Genomic DNA, 19,609 nt, shown 5'->3' with positions numbered 1-19,609 from the left:
CTTCCACTTCCCTTTTTGTGTGTTTTGGTGCTGAAAGAAAATCCTCTGAAAACTCTTTTATAGTTAAGCATTTTAATTCTTTCTCAACAGTTAGACATACATTTGTACATACAGAACTTTCTTTAGGTGTTTTAACTTAAAATGGGCATTTACTCATATTTATTATCACTAAATGTAATGGAGATTCAAAAGAGAAATTGTGATAGTGTTTTAGATATAAGGAAGAATAAATAATTGTTCATTCAAAGGAATACAGTAAACTTATAAACATACATTAGTTATATATATTATCTTATTGTACACATTGTATGAAGCTAGAGACTTTGTCAATGTCCCATTTTCGCAGAGTAGTAGTTAATATGACTAATATATGAACTACAGAAGCTCAAGTACATCACAAAAACAAAGAAAAATAAACAAATAAACATCCATGTAGCAAACCTAACTCTGAAGTTTATCAGAAATTAGAGCCAATGTTTGCCTCAGGTGTTTTTTCTTCTCTTTTAGGTAGGATTCAAGGTTTTGAGCTTCCTTCAAAATGCCGTCCAGCTCCTTCATCTGAGAGGTGTCTGCTGCAGCTCTTTCACTGCAACAAACCAAACATACGGACATTAAAACGGAACTATCATGCTCATTTTCTGCTTCATATTCTGGGACTCCAGTACAGCAGTGCTGCATGATTCACAATGTGTTTATTTTACTACATTTCTTAAATATTTTCAGGTGGAAAGCTTAGAAGTGAAAGAATACTTCAGCATTTTTTTAAGATTTGAGGCATACTCGATAATCAAGTGTAGGTCAAGCAGTTATGGATCAGAACCTTGTGAAGTCTAATGTAGTAGTGTAGTAGTAAATATGACCTACCTTAAAAGTTCAGCAAATTTTGAAAACAGCATGCTGACCTCTCTACTTGCACCTGAATCAGACAGCAAAACAACAGGAGGGATGCTGCAAATTTCACTCAAAGGCAAAAAGACTGTAGCTTGACAATCGGAACGGATTTTCAACTGCCGTAAAATTCAGTGTATTCAGTGTAAGACGCACTTCTAATACTTATTTTTTTCATCTGAAAACTGGGCTGCATCCTATAGACCGGTGCGACCAATATACCAGTATGAAATGCAGAGAAATATTTTATTTTGTAACGGTAAAGCTTTTTCCCGGCTATGCGCCATCACGGACGTGCGACGTCATGACCGCAGGTGCAGCCACCACCCTCACAACAATCAACGTTGACATAGGCTGCCAGCTACCACACTGGTAGTTAGCAGGATTACAAACTCGACATGGCGAAAACAGCTGGTAGGCTGTAATTTGTGAGTATTTTGAATGTGTTTAGAATGAAAATAAAGTGAAATAGTGTTGAAAAAACTTCTCTCTCCTTCATGAAAACTGCAAGAAAGTAAGAGCTGTAAAGTTTAATACTATTACAGTGGACTGTTACTTGATTCCTCTTGGCCACGCATGAGTCTGGTCTGGTCTGGTCCAATTGGATAGTGTAAGGACCTCTACTTCACAGAATGTATTCACACTTTCAAGCCTATGTTTCTCTTTCACACCTCTGATGAGACACTTATTTAAATGTAGGCTAAAATGTAATATCTGGTAACACATATCTGTGACTACTCAAATATGTCGTGTGACTGGCAGTATGACATTGCACATACCTGCAGTTGTAGCATCAAATAAATCTTCTGACGTGGATGGTTTAGAAGGAGTTTTTTTCTTCTTTGGTGGAGATTCGACCTGATTTGCAGGTGACTGTTCCGTCTGTTTCAAAGGGTGAATGAATGTTTGCACTAGAACTAACTAAAGTGACCTGCTTTAACATTAAACATTATTGTTAACACATTCAATCATAACAAACAGGTATGACACAGGAAATGTAAAGGTCCAGCCCTTTGGCACTTTGTATTTAAACTGGTCCCTACTAAACAGTAACTGAATAGGCCTGCACTTACACATTATTTATGCATTGGAATTCTATTGATGTATTCTTACCTCTTCTGTTGTCTGTTTAGGGCCTTTGCTGTTGTTCACGGCCCTCTTGTTCAGTATTGGTGGAATTAGCTTTCCAGCCATTGGTGCTGCTTCTTTCATTATAAGGTAATGTCACTGAAAACGAATCCATGAATTAGACAATTGCATTACTTTGTTGAACTTAAAGTTCTGTTTATGTTTCAATACCGTCACAGAGTGCTGCAGTTGTGCCAACATAGGCCTAAAAGCAATACATTTCAAATTGTAACACTGGATAAAATAAGACGCTTAAGAAAACTTATTGACAGCTGTAGTTTGGGCAACGACTCACGTTATGCTGCTCATTCAGCAGGATAATTTATGTAATGGCTGCAATTGTAAGTTAACTAAAAGATCAGTTACCTTAAGAAAAAGAACTGCTGTTAACTATTGTTATAATGGATGAATTAAATTAATGTCAAACATTTGCTGATTTAAGCTTCTGTGTGTGAGAAATTCTTTCTCATCGATGATAGTAAATGAAGCGTCTATGGGCTTTTGACTGATGGTTGGACATAAGAAGCTATTTAAAAATATCACATATAAATTATCATAAATAATGATAACCATATAACTTTTTTTTTTTTTTTTTTTTTTACATTTTTAGAATACAGGCTTAACTGATTGTCAAAATAATTAATTTAATTCTTAAATAACAGCCCTAACACATTTGTTAACCTACAGTACATAACATTTCAGTCTCGTTCACCTTTGTTTTTAAACCTTCTTGTTGTGTTACCCATTAATTTAATTTATATAGCAGCATGTCTAATTAACTGCATATAGAATCAAACAATCTTTAACACATTCAGTTAGTGGACACAGGGAATATACTTTATCCTGCGCTATGCATAGGGCTAACTGGCTAGCGTTAATCAAAAACAATAAAAATCAGAGGATAAGTTAGCCGGTAGTTAAGCTAGCCGCTAACATAATAAACCGCTGTTAACCAACGGTAAATAACTAGGATTTTTAAAGTAACGACAGCTAACCTCTACTTACAAGGCGAACACGGTCTGTGTTTAAGACTTGAATAGTTCTTGTGTTAATTTAGCAGATGAGAACATGACAGTCAACTGTCGGTTAGTGTGTGTTCACTCAGTTTGTGTAATACACGATCTAACGTAAAGTAAAGAAGAAGAAAAAACGTTAGGGCACTAGCGCGTGCCTGGCATATGCTGCATTCAAGGGTGCTCGTAAATTAAGGCGGCAGGGTTTTTCCGTTTTATTCAAAAGGAGGGGAACGAGATCAACTTATTGTGTTGAAACATTAAAATTATTCACGAATAACTACACGTCTCTGATATATACGGTGCAACCCACCCTCATCATCATGTTTTCTCTGTGCTGCCACCTTGAAGGTGCTTCAGGGCCTTAAAGACCTACATATCCAGGCTCAAAAATCTTTTACCCACAGCCTTCACTGAACTCATCTCCACAGGAACACTGCCCTTTTCACTAGCCACTAACATCATCACAACAAATAACAATGGCACTGACAACTGAACTGTATTAACATACAATACAATCATGTGTAAGAAATACACAATGTGGATATGAAATAAAAAAAATTTAAATATCTAATACTTTGTTACAGTACGTATTCACTTTCCTGTGACTTCAACCTCAGGGTGGGAAGCTTGAATAGTGTAGTTGGACTTCTGTCTAACTGGTTGTAAGTTAAACATAGGGAATTCACAATCATTACATTTTTCTGCTTCCTGATTGAACAGCAACTGAAAAGACAATGGATAGTGAAAATCTAGGGAGACAGCTTTATTTCAAGGTTAAACATAATTTTTGATAGCACATAAGCTATCTGACAAAAGGTAATGTTAGCATTCAACCACTTCCTTGCTAATATTACTGTAAGCTAGGAATTTTCGCCTTTCCTATCATATTGTGTTAAACTATACTGTCTATTTATCAAATGATAACGTTAGCCACTCCCGAGCTAACTGTAACATTAGCTAGGAAGTGGTTAAATGCTAACATTAGCTGTTGTCTGAAAGAATTTAATGTGTAATCAAATATGTTGTTTAGTTTAAACAGCCGTTGCTGATATAGTTTACTATTCTTACCTCAAGCAAAGAAAAAACATTGCATTAACAACACCTAGATCTATTCACAGATATGGCTAACATTTTCTTTTGCACAGGAAAATGTCTCTTAATAGGAATTATGCTAAGTGGCTCCTCAGACATGTGGCATCTTCAGACCCCTTCATGTAGCCTAGGTGGATTAAATCAGCGGAATTATTCAAAGAAGGAATAGAACGACACTGTGAGTAAACTCGATGTCAGATGAAGCTGCTATGGTGGCGTGTTTAACTGCAGATCAACGTCTGGCGGCTAAGTGGATTATTTCAATCAACAAATAAAACCATGGATTTATAATCCAAGTCTTAAAACATAAGTAAAATTTAGAGGACATGAAAGGACAGGTAAAATTTAGAGGACAGAAGCACTTAAATCAAAGTTTAGCATTAAAGACTCAAGAAATAATTCAAATACAAGGAATTTAATATGATATTTTGAACAAGTGATGCAAATAATACCCATTTGTGCATATCAAAAATGAAATAGTTAACTTAACTTGAGGCATGCCTTAAGGACATAAAGACCTGCTTACCTAAAGTTATTGCATCAGCCTGGCATCTAGCACCACCGTTAGGAATCCGGGAGTTCTTTTTGATCAGGATTTGTTCTTCAACTTCCATATAAAGAACATTTTAAGGACAGATTTTTCAACCTTACAAAACATGGCAAAACTCAGACACAAACTGTCTCAGAATGATGCCGAGAAACTAGGCCATGCAGTCGTTACTTCTGGCTGAATTACTGGAATTACCTATCAGGCTGCTCTAAAGACTCTTCAGCTCATCCAGCATGCAGCATGAGTACTAACAAGAGATCATATCGCTCCTATAGCCTCTCTGCACTGGCTTCCTGAGAAATCTAGAATAGAATTTTTAATCTTTCTTCTCACTTACTCACACAACTTCTACTCACAATATTTACTCTGCGGCCATTTTCCTCTGATGTCATGTTTAGGGTGGAAAGCTCAAATACTGCTATAATAGACAACTGCCGTATTCCAGGTTTTAAGTCATGTAAATGAAGGGTGCCTGACAGTTGTTATCATTTCAGCACTTTCAAAAAAATGAGCAGCTTAAAAGACAACTGACTATGAGAAAATCTAGTCAAAGTAAAACATATTTGATACCCATTAAGTACCTTTAGAAAACAGCTAATGCTAGCATTCCTAGATTACATGATAGCTAACATTATTGTAGCTAGTAAGAACATTGATTCCAGCCTTTCCTATTCTAACTTGTATTACAACTTTCTGCCTCTTCCAGCTAGTAATCTACTAAGTAGCTGGATGCTAACATTAGCTTATGAACATCAAAAATGTAGATTATCTGAAAATATGACCAGATTTTGCTTGATGTTACTGATCAATCTGGAAGCTTTAAATTGATAATGATTGTCTGATCTGACAATCTTTTTGAAAACAGCTAATGCTAGCATTGAAGGACTACATAGATAACATTATGATACCTAGCATTATGGTAGCTAGTAAGTAGCTACGTTTATACCAGTTATTTGTTTCAAGCTAACACTATGTTACCTAGGTAGTTACGCCCTTTCTTTTATAACGTGTATTACAACTTTGTGCCTCTTCCTAGCTTACGGTAATATTACCTAACTGGCTGGATGCTAGCATTAGCCAGTCAAATATGTTGTTTCATCTAGAAATATGACTGGATTTCCCTCCGGATCACTGCACATTGCCTTTTCAGTTGCTGATCAATCTGGAAGCTGTGAAATGACGTTACCACCCTGAGCATGACATCAGAGGAAAATGGCCGCCATGTGAATATGGTCAGTTACCCCTCTTGAACACTGTGCTCCCATGCAGGCCTGCTTGTTGTAACTAAAGTCTCTAAGGGTATGGGAGGTAGAGCTTTTAATTATGAGGCCCCTCTTCAGTTTTGGTCCGTGGGCTAATACCCTCCCTACCTTTAAGAGCGATGCTTCAAACTTTCCTCACTGATGAAGCTTAAAGTTAGTGCTGGCTCAGTCTTGGACCAGCCCATAGTTATGCTGCTATAGGCTTAGATTGCCGCCGAACCTGATACACCGAGCTCATCCTCTCTCTATCGGTATGCATTCATGTCCCAATTATGCAAAAGCTGTTGTCATCTAGATTCAGTAAAATCAGGCAAATGGATAATCCACATATAAAGTGTATACCATGCCTTCAGTGCTGCAAGGTCACAGCTGTTTGTGAACTGCATTATTCAAGACAATTTTGCAAAGCTACTTTTTTACCCATAATAATGAAAACTGCAGGGCTCAGGTGGTGCTGTTGTAACACAGACCAACTTTGTTTTGCTGTGAAAGGCGTGGGAGTCCAATCAATATCTAACTAATTCAAAGGTTTTGCAGGAAATAATGTAATTCTTGGAGGATGTTTGTGAATGCAACCCCTGAAGAGAACGATCGATGAAAATAAAGTAGTCTGAATCGACCTCGCAGCAGAGACAACATAGAGAAGCGGGTCTGATGGTGTTCTGACTTTGACTGTACACATATTTATTTTATTATAAGTATAAGAAAAAAATATAAGCTGGATGCTTTTAAATTCATTTGAAGCCATCGTCCTCACTGATCAGCATTGTTTTAGATATTTATGAGGCATTAAAACATTTGAATTAATGTTTAACAGCAAATCAAACACAGCAATGTCGGCAAGAGTGAGACAGGATACCTCCATGTACTTTTAAAAATCGATTGTCAAAATATGGAGTAATGTATGAAAAAGGTCTGTTAATCCTCACTAAATCTAACAACCAAGTCTAATGACAAGACGTCAAGAAGTCACTGCTCCCATCCGAGATTCTATAATGCTAAGCTAAGCTAATTATATACTGTATTTAACAGATAACTACGTGCTATTTAAGAAGAGTTTAATATGAACTTTTGAAGGAAACTGTTAAAAAAAGATCAGTTTCTAAAACACACTAAAACTTACAAATGAAAGTAAAAGATAGCTTAGAAATGTAGTAAAAAGGATTCAGTGTGCAAAAGTGCATTGTATGTCTATAAACCTAAATCCTCAATATAAATTAATATATGGCCAACAGTGCATAAACATATGTACAAATGTACAGTATGTATAAATATTAGCGTATGCAACTGTTTCCTGTAAATTAGTACACAATGTATTGTTATTACTATGATAGCCTATTAATAATAAAAATAAAAATAAAAATAATTATTGTCGTTTTATAAATGGCGTGTGTTTCTTTGTTTTTTTCAAATTCATGTTATTTTATGGCTGTCACTGTGTGTTTCTTGTGTACCTTTCTTTCTTAACAATAAAAGACACATTGTGTCGCATTGGGGGATTGTTAACTGCCTTTGTGTGCGGCAGCATCAGCAATGAGCCAACAGAAGCGTATTTTGAACTGAGAAGTCTTGTTATTCCCGACATTCCCATGGTTTGTGAACGCAGCATGAGGCAGCTCCACTGCCAGTAGAAGGAGCTCTTCAGTCTTACCTAATCCAAAAGCCAAACATACACAAACATGGCGATATCACAAGCAGGCAAGATGCAGTCCTCTCTCCGCTCCTCGTTATATTTATTAGTCCTTTGGGTTGCTGGATTAAACGCGTCGACCCTTCGTTTTCACCCGGAGCAGCGTTACATGCTGCAGCAAAACAGAGGATTTTTCACAATAGAAGCAAATGAGGATTTACCGTGGGGAGAAGGAGGAGGCGCCGCGGCTCCAGCGCTGCCTCTGGCCGCTCGCAGCGTCGCTGAAGGCGGGTCGGACTTGGGCGCCCTCCCGCTACAGCGAAGCCGCCGGAGCGCCGGGGAATCGACCATGCCAAAGGTGTACGGCCAGGTAATGTTGTGTATTTCAGCAGTGCTACCTTTCCCTTAAATCTGAATATTGTGCATCACCTCAGAGTGCCCTTAGCTGGCAAGGATGTCTTGGAGAAATTACGCAAGCATCTGTGTTGTTTTTAAGTCACATCATTTCTCTTACCTTATGGTAAATATCTGTTGTTTGCATGGAAAACAGCGAATATAAGTGTCCTGTTTAACCTCAAAACAACAAACCCAGTGAACAGAATATAGAAGAGGTCAGTTGGTTCACCTAGTGTTTTCGATGCAAGCTATATAACGTTAGAGCTCACTAACTGTATATTCAAATTATCTGCTTAAAACCTGGTTGCCCTTTAAGTCGGTTAACGGCAACTTGTGTTTGACATTTTCTAAAATTAATCCAGAAATGACAACAAAGTATGAATGAATTAGCCACTACGTAGATTTAATCTACGCCGAAGTTACCAGAAAACCCTGAAGATTATAAAAACGCTGTCGGTTTTGTGCTAGATGTGTTATACCCGCCTGTAAACAAGGAACAGAAACAACCTCATTTTCAAATAGTAGTTTTCATTTTCAAAGAGCACGCGGAGGAAAGAGGGGATGCTAGTGTTCTAGGTGTGAAACAAATGGTTCCAGCTGTTGTTTCCATTTAACCTCTGTCACAAAAAGACGGAGGCTTCAAAATAATTTAAATCTAAAAGTTTGTATTAAGACACCATTTTTTAAGACTCCATACATGCAAGGTAGCTCAGGTAAGCTGTTCAAGCAAACTTCAGTCAAAAATAAAGCAAATTAGTGGCTTTGCTCTCCCTTGTAAGCATGACACAGCTGGTGGGAAATGAGTCAGGGCGGTTTCTTTTCTCAATTTCCAAATTTAGTTCTCTTTAGTATATTAGGTATAAGCTGAGTTGAGCAAAATACATATATTGATAACAAAACAAGGCTGATATTAGAGAAGAAAAAACCCATAATAGCAATATTGGCAGCTGATATAGTGAATTTTTGAGCTGAAATATAAACATAAATCTTTTCTATGTGGATTCTGCACCGATTTCGCACCAAACTAACTATGCAAAGGTACTCGGGGCTTCCTTCCTAAAGAAATGACTGAAACAAAACAAAAAATGTTTCCTTTCGCCACATATTTTACAACATATACCTTGATAAAGATATATATGTGAGAGGCTAATATTGTCAGATAATGATGGCTGACAAAATATCAGTAGGGCTGTAACATTTTTCGAAAAATTTAACAGCGAATATCAAATGTTTCAATCGTGCAAGGTCACTTAAAATAGTGACATTTTAAATGGGGTTTGGTTTGAAGGTCTCTCCACCAACGCAGCCAATTTGTGCAAGCACCAGGTCACTTATTCTCCTGGCAACTATTTCACCTTTGTTCCTGTCTGGCAGCTGCTTCCATTGTGTGTCCAAACTGTATCCCTTATATGCAGTATTGGAATGTATCAAACTCTTGTATAAACAACCTTTTTGTGAATATAATCACTAATTTTTGGGAGAAAGTCATGCTCGGTATCATAACAATCTGTCTTCCTTGCTCAACATGATGCAGTACTGTTACCAGCAGACTAGTTAGACTTGTTGTATGGTTATGCAGTCATTGCTGTTAAAACTTAACCCATTCACGTCATTAGTCGGACGCCTTGCAGTGCGTAGCTGCACTCTTCCAGCCTCCTGGCCTTGCAAAGCGATTGAACGCACTCAGACGCCACCACGATGGAAGAAGTGTAATGAAGCATCGCAGAACAAACTGCAACTAAAGCATGATTGCCTGGCAAAACATTTCACCTCCAAGTTGAAACAGAAAGTGAGACACAGTGCAGCAGAGTCAGTGTGAAACTGTCAGAGCTGATAAAGGATCTATGCCTTTGAAGATTAGAGCTCCTCTGGAAATGTTTGAAACTCTGAAACAATAAGTTGATTGCTAGATTGGTTCTGACAAATGAGTTATGGATAAAGAAAATAATGTGCATTGTGGTCATTGTTGAAAATAATCTGATTACAGGGGCCTGAAGAAACCAGATGGTTCATGAGTTAAACTTGAGGGTATAGTTACTTACCTTCGCCAAAGCTGTCTATTAGGGCTGCACGATATATCGTTTAGCAATCGCAATGACTGTGTGCATGTGCAATAGTCACATCTCAGGACGGGCGGTAGTGAGGCAAGTTAAGTGAAATAGCTGCTGCTTTATTGTTGCTCGGTGCAAAACGAAAAGATGCCAGTGACTGGTTTTCCATCACTAATCTACAGGACGAGTCCGTCTGATATCATACAGTGCAGCTCTTCATCGGAGCACAGAGTGAACTGACGCTGAGCTGCAGAGTCTGTGTGTCACCTGCCTGTAACTGTAAACAAGGTTGTGATACTGCTGCCGTCACAGATCATGTCGTGGGGATGATCGAGGCAGACGCTCCGTTACACGAGGTGGTTTATAAGTGAGTGTATTCCCGTTTATCAATTGCACCTCGTCCCGGTGCTGGTCGATGCTGTGGCTACATTAACGAACCGTTAACGGAGCGGACGTGCAGCGGAGTGTTTACTTTTAGTGGCTACACCTGCAGCACACACACGGCGTGAGGTCGCGTGTGTCGACAGGAAGCAGGATACTGTGGGCTTTCGTTCCAGCACTGTTATTTATGATATGACATGATGACCGTAAAAGTAAGGCAACTACAGCCCACGAGTCTGTTTGTATTTATTTAAAGAAACGTGTCCAACCTCCACCTGAACTCTCTCTACTTTTTTATATAAGGCTGTAGGAGATAGATGAGTAGGAGAGGGGGTTTTGTTAGAATAAAATAGACTTAAAAGTCCCAAATAATTAACAGAATGATTGTTTTTTTATACGGACATGAAAACACGTTTGTCTGGTATAATTTCCTGTATTTTTTTTAGAATAGGCTAAATATTGCAGAACAAAAAGTTATCGCAATTTCAGCTTTTTCAAATATGGTGCAGCCCTCCTGTCTATCTTTTTTTCAAGTAAAGACGTTTAAAGATAGAAGACTCTGAGTTTGTCAGATGCTCTTTAGCACACACAGAATATCAGGAGGGGCTGTGAGCTCGGCTGCTGCGTTAACGTTTTTAATTTAGGATTCCTTCAGAGTTCATCAGGCACAAGGGAGCCGGAATTGTTGGCAGAGTTTCCTCTTCTCCGAAATAAACAGACCAGGACATTAAAACCAGTAAACATTAAATAGGACAGTTTTGTTTTAAAAATCAGCGTTTCTCCATCACGCTTCAGCAGACTCGATGTGTCAGGAGAAGTTATGAGAGCAGCTGCTAACATTCAGTTTGTAGGCTGTGATTCCTTCAGAGTTCATCGTGCACAAGGGAGCTGAATTGTCCGCAGTGGTCTCCTCTTCTTCAACACAAACTGACCTGGAGGTTAAAACAGGTGTAAAGACTGAATAAAACAGTTGGAAGCCTCAGAGCATCAGGAGGGGCTGGGAGCTGAGCTGCTGCTAACGACTTTAGCCCTAGGTTACGTTATTGATAACTGTTTGCGAGGTTTCTATGCGGAGCCAAAGAACCCCCCCTCTTTAAAACAAACCAACCCTGTGATTAAAACAATAAATATGTCAGTTCCACCATAAAAATCTTTAAAGCTCTTTTGCAGGTCTTCAGGGGCTGAGCTCAGCTGATGCTAACATTAGCTCAGCTAGATTCACTTAGATCTATCTGTACTAGCTAAGCAATATCCAAAGTATCACTATTATTGATTTTATAAAAGTCTAATCTGAAGATCTTTTTATTGCCAAACTTTACCTTGTTTTAATCTTGACCTGCTCGAGGACCGGACAAGGAAAGTGAGAACACAAAAATAGCCTTCATGAAGAAGAGGGGACAAAATCTTAGAGGACTGGTCACACAGTACACACAGTACAAACAGTGTGGGTGTTTGTCACAGCCCTTTTGAAGTGTCTGTGGTTAACAAACCACAATGAGCTGTGCAGAGGAGGAGAGGTAAGCAAAGAGGAAGGTGTTTCTCTCCGTCACTCGTCATCCGCTGTCTGGTCTGCTGAGTCCAAACACGGCCGACAGGACAAACAGACTCCAGAGAGTCACATCGGGATCGGGTTTCGTGTTTGTTATTATTATGCCGAGTGTTTGCTCCTCAGCGGGTCGTCCCTGTTGGCTTGTAGTGGGACGACTGGGCTTGTTAAGAAGCAGAGCAGGCGGGTAATTGGAGATAATGGCCTGGTTGGAGTGGGGTTAGTTTGCATACGTAATCATGCATTCATTGACATCAGGACCGTCTCCTTTAGAGGACAGGAGCAGTAGTAGATGTTAGTGCCGGGCGCGATGACAAAAAATCTGTATCACGGTATTTTTTAATATTCTGCCGGTTTCTCGTTTATCACGTTATTTATTTTTTCTTCATGTCTGGGTGTTTTATACGAGTTTATAGTAGAGGTGGCCGATATGACCTAAAATTGATATCTATTAATATTTCTTTTCCTTTTGGCGGTATCGCTATTATACTGCAGTATTACAGAATGAAGAGGTACTCTAACAGATTCTAGGGGACACATCAGTGTGTTTTCATGTACATATAAACAATTAACAATTATACTTAGTATTATTTGGGACTTTAAAGTCTATTTTCTATTTTACAAAACAAAAATCCTCCTTTAACCACACTTGGTTCAGCGACTACAAACAGGCTTGTGGGCTGCAGCTGGGTTACTCGTCATCTACAGTTTCTATGTTTAATCAGCGTGAGCAGCGGCGTGACGGGAACGTTTGGAAACGACAGTCAGGCATCCCACTTCTTGTTGCCAAACGCACAACGTCATGTTGTGTGTGCGCAGCAGGTGAAGCCACTCCGCGGCACCTCTGCCCCGTGAACGGTCCGTTCATGTGACCACAGCACCGGGATGAGGTTCAGCTAATAACGGGGACACATTCACTAAAAAGCCGACACCGTGCATCTGACTCAATCATCCCGCCGACATCTGCATCATATATGGCGCTGCAGTGTTGCGCGCATGTCTACTGGCAAGTGACACACACACACTCTGCGTGCAGAGCGTCAGGTCTCTGTGTGCTCTGCGGAAAAGATGCCCTCTGTGATATCAGACGGACTTTTCCTGTAGATAAGTGATGGAAATGATATATTGACAGTATTGCAGAATCCATGTCATGGCAGAACATGGCAGAACGTGACAGCGGTGACGGTGTGAAACCGGTGTACTGCCCACCCCGAGTAGATCAGATGTTCATTTTGGAGGCTTCTCTGGTCGTATTTTTGTCTTTGACTTCCACTGATTTCACCGCCCAGTTTCTCCGCTGAGGATAAATGTGCGCACGTTTCAGTCCTGAGTTGGTTCCATACCAGCATCTTTCTTATGCTCAAGTTTCTCTCCAAATAGGGGAGGTTCAGACGGCAGGAAAACGTGGCAGCCATTGCTCCACATTTGAAAGTTCATTCATATATTTGCTCACAAAGGTCCCAGCGACCAGCTCCTAAAGTCGAGGTGAAATGAAAAATGTCATTTTAATCCTTTTAGATCACATCCCCGGTAATATTGTGCATCTATTTGACAATATAGGCCTAAAAAAATACAGAAAATCAACTTCTTCGTATTCTTATATCAAAATCTGATCATTTTTTCTTCCGGTAAAACTAAATTTCCCGCGTGCTTACGTAAGTTAGCACCAAACATTTTCAACCAATCAATCTGCAACATTTAGCCGCAGAGCACCAAGAACGCTCGGTCAGTTAGCTAGCTGCTGCGCTGTGGAGAACGTCTGCCTACGCCCACTTCTCAACGATCAAATCAAATCCCTCTAATGATACGTCCCGCCTGCACGTCCTGTTTCACTCGGAAACACGTCACGATACGGAAGCTAGATACTCTCGAAATGCTGTTTCAGTTCGACTGTAAAGACCAGAGCACTGTGAGTGAAACGAGAGGAGCATACTGATGTTCCTTCACCACCTGTTGTTGTTTCAGACACAGAGCCGCGGCTGTTTCTAATCTCCTGATGTTACAATCAGCCTCTTAGTCATCTTGTGTTAGCGCGACTGTTGTGAGTAAATACACAGTAAAACATCCACAGTGTGTGTGCGCTAACTTTATCTGTGTGTTGTTGTTATCACCATGTCAGGAAACTTTTAACTCTGCAGCTTCCTCTTTATTTACCGTTGCACTTTAAAAAAACATTTAACTAAATTTCAGGGGGAATTTAACTCTAATTCTTTCATTCCAGCTTTGATAATGAAAGAATAAACGGGTCTGGTGTTTCTTTGTTTGTCTGAAATAGAAACGGCGTGTTGTTGCATCAAAATTATTGCTTCTCTTTGTCCAGATCAAGTTTTTTTTCTTCTTTGAGCCACACAAATGTCGTTCTCAGTGTCTCAGGAGCGACCGTAGCCTGTTTAGTTTGACTTTTGAGGAGGTCAGCGTCAGCTACAGTTGAGCCTGCAGTGTAGCTACAGCAGCGACCTTTCCCCTTTGACATACACATAGTCAGGTGATGCACTTTTATTAAACAAGATTGATTACAGCTAAGGCTGCACAATTAATCAAATATTAATCCCAGTCACGATTTTTGTCACGTTTAAAATGCACCGCCCGTAGAAAACGCTGCATATCAAATCAAGCGCTCCCTAAACTAACAGCCCCTCCCCCAGGGGGCGATGGAGAGGTGTTGGCTTCACTTTCGGGGGAGCCGGCATGTCATGTGATGAGCGCCTACCTCACAGCGGCAGTTTAGAGTGGAAGAGGAAACAACAGAGACGGTCGGAGAAACTGAAGCCAAATGTCTGAACAGAAGACGAAGAGCTGGTCCCCTAAAACGGCTCGTCATATTATTTAAATGTTAAGTACAATTTAATAAATAATCGTGATCTCAGTATTGATCAAAATAACGTGTGTGTGTGCGCGAGAGAGCGAGAGAGAGAGAGCGAGAGAGCGAGAGAGTGATGTTTAGTTTAAATGAGTGAATATAAAATCCAGCTGACTCTAAACCACCCAGTCGGGGCAGTACTAACTGCAGCATGAAGCCCAAACCCACAGACCACCATACACACACCTTCCAGAACACACACACCTTCAGAACACACACACACACACACACACACACACACATGCGCGCGCATCTTAACACGAAATGCTTGCGTGCAGATTCGGACTCCCAGAACCTCCTTAAAATTCATCACAGACTCTGAGCAGTGACTGAATGTGTGTGTGTGTGTGTGTGTGTGTGTGTGTGTGTTCTGTAATTCAGCACTTAGCTTCAGTATGAAAACACGTCCTTTAGTTTCTGTCCGCTCGAGTTTGTGCAGCTGCTGTTTAGACGTTTGAAGCCGAGTCGTGTTTGTGTGGAACAACTTTTCATTCAGTCTGACTGAACCTCAGTGTAGTACTCATCTGTTTCTGCGGAGTGCCTCAATGCTACACAACAGAGAGGCTTGCATTAAACAGGTCGACCTTTAAATAAAAAGCGCTCAGATCAATATATAATATCGAGAGTCTTCAATCTCTTTGCAGCGAAAAGCTAAGATGCTTCTCTCTGAAGACATCCTGTTGCACGTCTGTTGATGATGTCATGAAGTACTGTTGCTCAAGGCGGCAGCGGGGGAATCTTTTTAGATGATCCTGTTTTAATTGATCTAAAATTTAATAGCTGAAACAGGAAGCAGAGGCTTCCATCTTTCATGTCATTTCTTTGCACGTTTGTTGAGAAAGTCGTCACACAAAGGTGTAAAAGTCGGCAGGCGACCGTGATCTGGCTGCAGGCGATCGTTGTTTACGTTGTTTACGTTGTTTACGTTGTTTACGTTGTTTACATAATCATGTTTCAGTTGATCCATAATATAGCTGGAGAATTACTTGGTTACTTTTAGAGGAATATGAAACATTTAAGGACACTTTTAAAGATGACGTCATAATTAGCGCTGCATCTAATGACTATTTAGACAGTTGATGAGTCGCCAGTTATCGAAACGATTAATTGACTAATGAGATAATTGCACAATGACTTAATGGCTCTTATTAAGCTATTAGCTTTAATGTGAGGTTCTTTTAAACGTGCTAACTCAGAATAAAGACAATAAACACGAGTTCTTCATTCTAAAATATGTCTTTAATAAACTTTACTGCTGATTCGGCTCCGACTGATACAAAAGATCAATAAAAAAATCAAACTTTTGTCTGTTTAAAACCAACGACAGACAAAGTGCTGATATAAGAAATACATCAAATCAAGTCCAGCGAGTCTTCTCTTCAAACGCTCGCTCATGACCGACGTGCTCCCGTGATAAACAAGCGCCGCTTCACAGATCCTGCAGGCGATCCTTTTCTCTGCAGCGCTGAGGCTGAAACGCTCCCAGACTTTATCATCAGCCATCGACATCTTCCTACGCTAAGTTCACCTGTCGCTTTCCGGTCGCTGCATGAGCAATCCTCAGCAGAGAGTGAGGATGTGAGATGGCTCACCCCTCAGAGAACTCGGCTCCTGAAAACGATGTTCTGTCCGTGCACAGCATGAAAAACACGCGCGACCCAACTAATGCCCTACAACTAAATTCGTTGGCGACTAGTATTGCCATCGGGGTTACGGTTTTGCCGACAATGTCGACTTATCGTTGCACCCCTAACTTAACACTTTGATCAGTTATTATGGATAATAACTTGCATAACCTTTCAGCTTAGTTTGCACTGATTCTAAGGATATGAAGCCTTCGAAGATAGTCCAAGAAGTGACATCAAAATAAGCTACCAATGCGTGCACCGGCAGACTCCTCCTCTGGCAGAGTTAGGGTTTCTTCTTGCACCTTTATGATGTTGTCTCTATTCGCGGACACCTCGCTGTCCGTCAGTGAAGCCTAACCTTAAAAGAACCCACGCCCGGATGTCTGCTGTCACATCTCGAGCACAGAGGCGCATTGTGTTTCCTCCCTGCGGACAGAAATACTCCAACAGCACAGACCATCTTACACATGCAAAGTATAGACTGCTATGAGCCTTCACTGCCTGCCAGTCCTGCAGAGATGATGTCATTGTTTGAGACCGGGCTCTGCTGCCGATGCTCTCCTGGCCACCGTGCCCCCACCCTCACCCAACTCCCCCCCCCTCCACACACACACACACACACACACACACACACACACACACACACACACACACACACACACAGTTGAATAATGGAGAACTCAGAGCCGAGCCGAGGGGAGGGAGGAGTGGGAGAGTGTAGGCTGGATGCCCGAGCGTATTGTTGCTCTCTTTCACTCCTTGGTAGTACCAGACACAGAGCCAGACTCCTCCACGCTACCAACAGGACATCAGAGAGCCGGGAGCAGAGGAATGCAGCAGACAGCTACAAAGTGCTTTCAGTATCTGCTGCATGAAAACATCTCATTAAACTGTTTTTCTATATTCATCAAGATGAACATTTTTCAGGCTTCATAGTTTGATAATTCTGCCAGTTTGAGGAGTGACCTGATAACGCCCGAAGAAACCACAGAGTTCGTTAGATAAACTTTAGAACAAGTTAATTCAAATTAGCTGAAGTTGTCAATCACACACTGTTACGACTCGCTGTCTCTCTGTTTTCAGAGATAATTAAACCTTTAAAGTAGGGCTGCACAATTCATCGAATATTAATTTTGTCTTCCCTCGATTAAATAAACATGACTGACGGTGATGTTGACGTTTAAAATGCTCCGCCTGTCGAAAACTTTGCTGCATATTAAAATCAAGCGCTCCCTAAACTACCAGCCACTCCCCCAGGGGGCGACGGAGAGGTTTGGGCTTCACTTTTGGTGGAGCTGGCATGTCATGTGATGAGCGGCAGTTAAGAGTCAAATGTCTGAACAGAAGACGAAGAGCTGGTCCCCTGAAACGGCTCGTCATCGCTTGTTTGGAGGTTAGTTTGCTAAATTTGTACAGAAGCTGGATTGCAGCACAAAATGGAACTGGAAGTGTTGCTGTCTATTTAAATGTGAAAGTTCAATAAAAAATGTCCCTAAAATTAACAATTGTTGATCAACAAGTCATGATTATCATTTGGGCCATAACTGTGCAGCTCACTTTAAAGTAAATGGAGCATTTTCAGGTTTAAAATCTGCGTCTTTCCGATGCACACGGCGAGTGCTGGGGGCTGCGAGCCGAGCTGCCGCTAACATCAGCTCAGCTTGTTTCAAGCCGAATGATCTGCAGAGGTCTCCTCTTCTTCAGAACTAACACACCTGGTGATTAAAACCAGTAAAATACTGAATAAAGCAGCTTCGTGTTAAAATCAGTGTTTCTCAAACACTCTTTGGTGTTGTTCGGTTAGGGGGCTGCGAGCCGAGCTTCCACTTACATTTGCTCTGCCAGTTTCAAGATCAGGATTCCTTCAGCTCCGTTTTCAGTTCTTTTATCCATCATGCTGCTCAGTTTCACCTTTCTTTTTTACAGACCACATTCACTTCCTTGCAGCAGCTAAATACAGCTGTGCAAAGCGAAGCAGGTGTGTACTGTGGTGTGTACTTCCCCTGCAAGCCAGAATATGCAGGCTAACAGTGAGAGGCTGTATGATCCATCCATAATGAGTAAAACTGTCATTATTCCAATCCCCATATCAGGATTGATTTATTGCTCAGCCTTATTTCACTGTGATGCAGAGATCTGTTCCTCCTACCCGCCTCACTTTGAGTCTGTGGTTTCAGACGATTCTGAAGAACCTGCCGAGAAATGTAGCAACGGTTCTAATTATTTTTAAGACTTGAAATGAGCGACTCCTCCGGTGGACAAACAACAAGTGGCTGTTCTCGCTCGGGGACAGAGTTTCCAGCATTTTGTTATGGATGAGATTAGCAGCTTTGTGTGGAGTTTATTTAATTGTGTTCAAGTTTCACTTTGCTAATCCTCTGACGCGATCTGTCTGGCCTGCACACGTCCGCTCCGGATGACTAATGCTGCGTTTCATCTCGGGCCTGGTCGTGCTTTTTATGAACACTCTCCTACTGCAATTAATATTCTCCTTGAATACTAAACACGGCTGTGAAACTGTCTCTCCAATGGCCCTGGTTCCATCCCAAATAATCAATACACATCGATGAGGCCTTTTAAACTGCTGTCAGACGGCCAGTAGAAACCCCTGCAGCGAGACGACACCAGAGGCTTTTTATTTGGATCCAAGTGCCGATAAGGAATGCGGCCAGTTTCTCTCAGTCGCATGTAATGGCTTGTTGGTGAAAGGAACAGCCGCGCTCGCCTGCCGGGGGATGTGACACAAATAAGCGTGTAAAGGGACAACCACGATGCCATTTAGAGGGATTCAAACTGTTTATTTTGGCACCAGGTTTTGGTTACATTTCAGTCTTCCAGGCTGTGTTTTAAACCACCTACTCTACTAGCAGTAAGCACTGCAGCGTCTCCAGTGTTCTGCAAGGTAAAATTAGCGTTTTTTTCACTGGAGTCTGGTGCCTTTTGAGGAAAGCAAATTGAAAGCCGGTTAAAAAGCGTCTTAACTCATCTAAAAGGTCCGTCTCTGCAGGGATCCTTTCTGTAATGTTGTCAGACACTCCGAGCCTGTCGGTGCAAAAACAAAACTCAAGTGGCTTTTAGTGTCTGCAGCCTGTCTTCAGTTTACAGACAACAGTCAGCAAAGACACGTTTGTTTACCTTCTCCGTGTTGCGCGGCGGCTCAGCTGTCGGGTTAAACAGACAC

General features: G+C 40.9%; 2 protein-coding genes across 2 annotated transcripts in view; one reads left to right on the top strand and one right to left on the bottom strand.

Moving 5' to 3' along the window:
* Nucleotides 1-441: 441 nt before the first annotated feature.
* Nucleotides 442-2,082, bottom strand: LOC138604536 (testis-expressed protein 12). The gene is made up of 4 exons (XM_069676466.1): nucleotides 2,002-2,082; nucleotides 1,668-1,770; nucleotides 865-916; nucleotides 442-586 (listed from the first exon to the last, which is right to left on the bottom strand). Exons 1-4 carry the CDS (start codon nucleotides 2,080-2,082, stop codon nucleotides 442-444), a joined length of 381 nt encoding a protein of 126 aa, XP_069532567.1.
* Nucleotides 2,083-7,614: 5,532 nt separating this feature from the next.
* sorl1 (sortilin-related receptor, L(DLR class) A repeats containing) overlaps nucleotides 7,615-19,609 on the top strand; it is a 93,717-nt gene continuing 81,722 nt past the window's right edge. The window contains exon 1 of the mRNA XM_069676487.1: nucleotides 7,615-7,936. Within this exon, the coding sequence (XP_069532588.1) occupies nucleotides 7,616-7,936 (321 nt within the window). The 5' untranslated portion in view covers nucleotide 7,615. The remainder of the gene's footprint in view (nucleotides 7,937-19,609) is intronic.

The sequence above is a fragment of the Semicossyphus pulcher genome, unplaced genomic scaffold, assembly GCF_022749685.1.
Source record: "Semicossyphus pulcher isolate SPU_LCO1_2020_fin unplaced genomic scaffold, fSemPul1.0.p SCAF_26, whole genome shotgun sequence".
NCBI classification, from domain to species: domain Eukaryota; kingdom Metazoa; phylum Chordata; class Actinopteri; order Labriformes; family Labridae; genus Semicossyphus; species Semicossyphus pulcher.
Note: the sequence above shows the minus strand (reverse complement) of the source record. Positions and strands in the feature narration are given on the sequence as shown.